Raw genomic sequence first — 7,265 nt, 5'->3', positions numbered from 1 at the left:
ATTTTTGGCGAGGCCCCCACGTGTTCAGCGAAATTGGCGTGTTGATGTTTTGACGAGCGCCCTTACGTCCCGGGACGCACGTTTAAATCCGAACGGAGGGGCATTCCGGTGGTCTGATAGGTAATAGAAATCCACTGCCGCACGAATTATTACGACATGCGTATTCCAGGTACACAGGGACGTAGGGACCGGGGGCCGGTAGGACGTGTACCCCCTAATACTTCATTTGGCTTCATTCGTCCCCACAAAAGACAGACCTTTGTCCTGAGGCATAGTAAGAGATGAACGGATAGGAGTCTTTACTGGTGGGGAGCGATTGCAAACATTATATAAACTACAATTAGTAAGCAATAACATAACTCTTGAAACATACAAATAATTTAAAGCCCCCCTAAAATAGGTCTAACAACGGCCCCAACTTTGCCACCCCCCATATTAAACTCTCTCACGTTCTTGCAAGTACGCATATGCAATTTCATGAAGTGAACCAGATTTGTTTAATACCATATTAAAGTCAAACAAAACATATAATATTTATTAAGCAATATTATTTTAACACAACTCTTGAAACATACTAATAATTTATTTCACTGAAAACATTGTCCTTCATATTGTCTGATTTTCCCATAATCTTCATAGATGACACCTGCAAAACAGACTGCAAAAGTGACTTTGGTCTTCTGGGATCATAAATGTAACAATAACGGTCATTACATATTTTTAGTGTTCAAGAACTGAGCAACTTTTTCAGCAATGGTGCCCACACAATTGCCAGCCAGCGAGACAAAATTGCAACTCATCTGGATGATCATTAAAAGGTGCCCAGTCAATTAAAGTTTTTTTTATATAGAAATTTGTTGGTTAATATCAGTGGGAAGGAAAGTGCTCGGGCAACACTGGTCAGCAACACTGCTCGAGAAGTTGCCCTGTGCATTGTCACCCTAAGGATACAAGTGCACGATAAGATTTCCAGTAAGTAAACTACCTCTGAGGCATGGCCTTAAGTGATCACAGTCAGAAAATCTGTGGTAATGCTCTTACCCTCATTGGTAAGGATCCTTTTAAATCTTGAGCTATTGAAACCATCTTCTCCCTCCTGGAGCAGCTGCATCCAACAGACTTCATGCAGCTCTTCAGGATCATGCACTTCTGAGTTATGGAACTGCAATATGAAATACATCCCAAATGAGAAATATCCAGGGGGAATTTTTATTTCATATATTACATACACACAGGCACACCTTGAATCCGGAACTACAATTTCACTAGCCACAAACATATTCGTATGGAAAATATCGCCCTCTACTGGACAATCACACATGCAACCGCTTTGTGATGCGGTAAAAATAGAACCATTTTCATAACTGAATATTTTCTTACCTTCATATAAACCGGACGGATTTCACCACATGTGGGGGAGGTGCTCGGAATTAGCTGTATAAAAATAAATGCAATTTGAGGTTAATACAGTGATACTTCCAATGCACAGCCAACAAAGACTGTGAATATTTACCGGTCTTGAGGGAAAGACAATGCGGGGTCTTTCTCTCTTTTTTAGCACAGCATTCTTTTCGTCTTCATCTGTGAAGTGGAAGACCCTGGCATTCCTCTGGGCCGAGATGTCTGGGACAGCTCCAGTGTCCTCTGCTAGACCTCTCTCATATTCATCTTCATCCAGATCTACCATATAAATGCCAGCCGGACCCTCGTCCCCTCGCTGGGCCACGGCTGAAAAATCTGGCCCAGTGTGTGTGCCCGGAGCATCGTTCTGTGCCATCTGGGCCACGGTCAGCCCACGTGCTTCTGCGGCTCTCCTTTCTGGCTCTTTCCCGGCTGCAGATTGAAAGCTAACCTTCTTTCTGCACATCATGGGCCTAGCCCTGCCTATCTGGAAGAGAAATAGCTTTGGATTAAGACAGAATTTGCGAGACGTTCCTAAAATCGTGGTTTAGACATGTACAAGTTATCGAAATCAAAGTAAACAAATGAAACTTTCCGATAAAGCAAAAGCACTGCCTGCTTCCTTTACAGGCGTGTGAAAGACTTTATAAACTTTGCTGGTGCCATTACCCAACCAAGTAACCCCGGGAGGTCTGCTGAAACTCTCTAGTGCAGAGTTATGAAAGCACTATTAATTCGTAGTATTTAGCTAGGACGCCACAGGAATCTGACCTGCCCTCGCGACAGGATTTTATTTTGTGGTTTCTGGGCTATTTAAGCTAAATGTAGGATTGCAGGCTGCATCTGTTGCAAGGCAGTAATGTCAGTTCATTACCCGTGTGCCATATTTTCGTTTGCAAAAAAAGTAAGAATGCAAGTAAATTTCACACATATTTATATCATTTAAACCCACTAATATCCAGACTTAAGTTCTGAAACGGACACATTCCAGTGTCTTACACAATAGTTTTAAAAAGATTAATTCATAACTGCAAGATGTCCCTCAAAAAATGGACACTATACTCCGTGTGAAGCAGAATGCTTCCTGCACAAGTGGTTACCTTTTGTGGCTCTGTGACTGGAGCACAAACTTCAGCATTTCTTCTAGGTTGGAGTTTCCTTTCAGACAGACTTATCTGTCTTATGCTACCTGAAAACAAACACTGACATCTCACTTCTGGACCCTGTCTCGTATCATCTTGCTAAAGCATTGCAGTGAAATGTACAGTCCAGAATCATATATATATAGAAATGACAAATACCTGATACTGTGGTTCTATGCAATGTGAAAGAACAGGACGCATTCAGAATTTCGTGCCTAAAAACAAAAATCTGGTTTAATACATTTACCCAAATTAATGACACATAGGAATGAACAACATATGTCTTAGACATATGCTTTAAAAAAAATAAATCACAGTTTTTCAATTATTCAACAGATTACAAGAGACAGAATCTGTCATTTGAAAAAGACATCCACAACCCACATCTCATGCAATATCGCAACTGGAAAAGAGATAAATACACCTCCTTTCCAAGTCCTTCTCATCAGGCCTCCTTGAATTTTCTGCAGGGAGATCACAAATAATTAGTCTACATTTTTGTACAAAGCGAGGAGAAATCAGTGTCTATCTACTGTAGATTAATTTTCTTACAGCATTTCTCTCCCCTTCTGGCACAATTGAAATGATAATTAACACACATTATGTTAGTAGTAGGGTTGCAAGTCTTACTTTGCCAGTCATTACTAAAGTGTAATTATCTAGAACAGAGCAAAATGTCCAAGGACATAATATATAGCCAGTTGTGAAAGACTAGTTTATTGACCATTTAAAGTCTGTTGCCGATTAATGACATTAAGGTTCATGTTACCCATTATAGCAGAGAGGTTCAGTGGCTGCCTCATATTTATGTCCACAGCGTGGCTCACGTCAAGGAGCGTGGAGTTTTTCACCTGCAATTCCACAAACTCTTCCTCCATGGTGAAACAAAGAGTCTCCGCTTAAACCGAAAAACACAGAACAAGCAATCGCACTCGCTGCGTACATTTACTGAATCTCAGAAGCGAGATTTTGTGGCGACACCTTACAAAAATCCTACTAACTGAATTTATAGTTATTTTCAGTTCAGGAATTCCAGAGTTTAACAAGCTCTGTTATGTATATAGGATATATACATAATGCTGGAGGCTGATATACTAGCATTATTATGTAAGAAACATCCTTGCGTTGTCTTGCTTCAGAAGGAAAAGCTTCCCTCGGGTGACAGAATATTAAATGTGCACTCAGCAAGTTTCCAAAGTAGTCGGAGTTTTAATTATACTGCACATACCATGCATGTCCGGAGTCCGGAACACTTCAGGAGAGGAGTAACTACTGTCCAACTCATGAGATGAGGAAGAGGAAGAGGAGACACACGAACCAGAATCCATACAATCAAGGAAAAAAGTAGAAACTCCAGATGGTAAATCCATGTCTGTGGTTTTGAGAAACAGGATCTATTAGAAATTAAATAAAAATTACGTTATACTGTACTAAATGCAAATCTTTGATGTCATACAAACCTGACGAACTGTCACAATTTGTTGAACAGCTGACGGTATGTTCACCAACAGAGTCCTAAAAAGAAAAAATGTTTATACACACAAAGTGCTTGTTAAAATCTGAGGTAGTTACAGGTTTATGAAACCAGTCTCACCTGTAAGACAAATGCTGTTTGGCATGACTGAGGTGGTGGATCTCGCAATCCCTCATCAGGAATGACATTTCTTCAAGGTAAAAAATGTTATTCTAACTTTCACCTGGGATATTGTACAGAAGCTTGGATATTTTCAGCAAAAAAACACCAAACTATTTTTTTCCAGCATTAAAGTCTAGACTTTTATTATGTAACATCTATTAAATACATTTGGGAAAATATTTATAAACATAATTTAGATTTATATTAGTACATTTCATATAGTTCAATCATGTAAAACTTAAAATGTAAAAATGTTGCCATCAAGATAATGATTTCTGGTGGAAAATGTTTAGTTCCGAGTCCTGGACCTGACAAGTCTCAAATTACTCAAGTTGATTTTCATTCCAGATTTTAGCTTTTAAATCACTGGAATCCAAGCAAACGACATGGGGTTTAGGGTACAAATGATCACATTTGGTCTCTGGGTAAAATGACTAATGTCTGAGAAGTGTCACAGATATGAGCTTTTATCTTTTTTAACTACCTGTGAAGCAAGAAAACACTATGAATGTACACTGAATTTTAATCAATCCCACAATTTAAGTCAAACCCTTAGAAGAATTGTCATTACATCATTATAACAATCATTGACTAAATGTTAATTCAGTTCATTTGGATCCTGGCGTTAGAGCACAGGTCACGTGGCAAGGTGCACATCAGTTAGGATGGGGATGAGGGATCTTGGATAATTTCAGATCAGTGATAGGCTTAACGAGCCCGACTGAAATGTCACGTGAGGTGACTGATAAACCTCTCCTGGCTTCTGATAGGCTGATGGGGGCAGGGGGCGGGGTGTATCTCACTTGCCAGATGGCAGACATGTCTAGACTGGCAAGTAGATCTGCTGCACTATGCTAATCAGAGCAGGCTTTATGCATATGAGATAGATCCAGAGAAACGATACTCCAAAGAAATACATACATCTGTTGTATGTTGAGATTGTGTCTTAAGTAACGACTTTTTTTTATAGACACTTTATGTAAATGAAATAATCTTGAGGGGAAAAATGTCTAAGATTCTCTGTATAATTTGACAGCAGAAATCTACGTCAAAGACAACTACACTGTATCTCGGTAGCTGCTGATTTAGTTCCTATTAGGTAGCCTGCGGCAGGGGCGTTTCTGGCTATTGAACAGATCATGGGCTAAGGCAAGTTTACCAGAGGCTTAACTTATTTGTTTTTTTAGAAGACTGACATCGCGACTATAAGCCCCTGTGATCGGTCCTAACGGCAGTATACCCCATAGCCAAGCACTTACCTTGGCCTAGCACAAGTTAAGCAACTAAAAAAAAGTTACACCGTCTACTCTCCCATATCTACCAAGCGATTTCTTTGTAATTAATCTGAATCATGCTTTTTATTTCAAAGAGCAATAACAACCTCGGGACTAAAACAAACAGTTATACGTATTGCATGCAGGGTTGCCAGCTCTCACGCTTCCAGACTCTCACGCACACGCAAGAAATCTTACAGCAAATCTATGTTATTCCATTATAAAGCTAAAATTAGCTGGGGTAGTTTTCAAACCCTACAGAATATTTACAAGGTAATACAGTAAAACTGTTACATGAATGTAAATGTGTGCGCAGACTTGTCTCAAACTGAAAATCTCACGCCAACCAGCTGACCAAAGTTGGCAACACCGTTTATTGAATTTTGAATTAGTTTCCTCCTCATGCAGCTTCAGGTGACACAAAAGGAAAGTGACCTGGGGACTCACTCGCGTTGCCCGGGGTCCAGGGACTCGTCAATGGGCGAAAGGTTCATGACTCTTTGGGGAAGAGCTGCTCCGAAAGCCTTCCGACCTGCGGGTTACACACATCCCCAACACGCCATCGCTCGACCCTCCGACTAAAACCAACTCAGTTTATATTATTAACGTATAAAAACTCCTCAAACGCCATAACATTTTAAACGAAGTGAAAAGCCGTTGCCAAACTAAACGTCCTGTTCGGCAAACCAGCGATGCGATAAAGGTGTTACGACAGAAACAAAGACCTGAGAAATGCTTAATGGGCGTCAATAATAAACGTAGAGTTTTTAAATGATATTTCAAAGTTTGGCTTCCTTACTGTTACGCATCGACAGGGTTTTGGAGGCCGGTGTCGCTAAGCGCCCCGTTTGCGAGCGAGCGGCTCTTCGTCTGACCAGCAGGTGTCGCTGCTTCGCCGCACGCATACACCACCCCATCTCTGCCGGGGCAAACAAACGGCTCCACGAAACACCCCCTTTATATTAAAAACCGACAGAACCTTGTCGACAACCTAAAGCCCACGTATAAAATGACCCAGTTAAGTGCCGCGAGGCGACGCATACGCAACGCAAGCAATGTACTGGCTGTACTTGCACGCGTACTTTACGTCTATCTGGAGGATTAAAGGTCATATCCACCAGGGGGCAGTGCGAGAAAACCCATCTTGACCGGCTCTTTCGTTTCCAGTCTCACTTGTTTTGTATGAGGTTGTGATATGAAATGATGTTTGCTTGCTGCCTCCACAGCGATCGAGTTGCTAGTTTTTAAACTGCTGCAGCATTGCCGAAGTAAAATTGTTCACTTAAGTTTTGTTTAGGCTGGCGCAGGGGGGTCTGATGACGTTGATGAAGTCTGGCAGGGAGCAAAAACGTGGACAGTCTGGTAGGGAGCTGGGAGGGATCCCTGAGGACCGGATTGGGAAACACTAATCTAGTGTAACGTGCAACTACTTAGTAGGCTTACCGTCATTCTCACCTGTTTTTTTTCCATCCCCTCGCCTGGCTGCACAGTTCAACACTTAGAAAAATACGGCAACTCTTTGCCAACGTCTCCTCGTTTTCATCATCATCCTCCTTCCATCACGGTGTAAAAGCCATCACTTGACTTACAGTTTCGCAGAAATGAACAGGTCCAGAGAGTAAAAGTCCAGACCAGGGTTTTGTTTCAACCAACCAGTTGAGTACCGTGTGACTGTGACTCTTTATGCTCAACTGGTTGGTTGAAACAAAATCTTGGTCTGGACTTTTACTCTCAGAACCTGAATTACCCAACTCTGGAAATGAACACAGAATAACACAGAAAAGCTGACAGCTGAGAATAAAGAACTCCAAG

General features: G+C 41.2%; 1 protein-coding gene across 2 annotated transcripts; it reads right to left on the bottom strand.

The window, feature by feature from the left end:
• Nucleotides 1-473: 473 nt before the first annotated feature.
• On the bottom strand, nucleotides 474-6,526 carry LOC111839555 (uncharacterized). Of its 2 annotated transcripts, none has more exons than XM_023803590.2 (13): nucleotides 6,253-6,526; nucleotides 5,901-5,985; nucleotides 4,138-4,207; nucleotides 4,004-4,058; nucleotides 3,772-3,915; nucleotides 3,313-3,441; nucleotides 2,968-3,007; nucleotides 2,703-2,758; nucleotides 2,502-2,590; nucleotides 1,514-1,888; nucleotides 1,381-1,434; nucleotides 1,042-1,162; nucleotides 474-658 (listed from the first exon to the last, which is right to left on the bottom strand). In XM_023803590.2, the coding sequence occupies exons 1-13, from the start codon at nucleotides 6,368-6,370 to the stop codon at nucleotides 588-590; spliced, it is 1,407 nt and encodes a 468-aa protein (XP_023659358.1). In that variant the 5' UTR covers nucleotides 6,371-6,526; the 3' UTR covers nucleotides 474-587. The 2 variants fall into 2 exon arrangements, with proteins under 2 accessions (XP_023659358.1, XP_023659359.1); XM_023803591.2 differs by having other exon boundaries at nucleotides 474-646; nucleotides 6,253-6,524.
• Between the last annotated feature and the right edge of the window lie 739 nt (nucleotides 6,527-7,265).

This window comes from Paramormyrops kingsleyae, chromosome 24 (assembly GCF_048594095.1).
Source record: "Paramormyrops kingsleyae isolate MSU_618 chromosome 24, PKINGS_0.4, whole genome shotgun sequence".
Taxonomy (NCBI): domain Eukaryota; kingdom Metazoa; phylum Chordata; class Actinopteri; order Osteoglossiformes; family Mormyridae; genus Paramormyrops; species Paramormyrops kingsleyae.
Note: the sequence above shows the minus strand (reverse complement) of the source record. Positions and strands in the feature narration are given on the sequence as shown.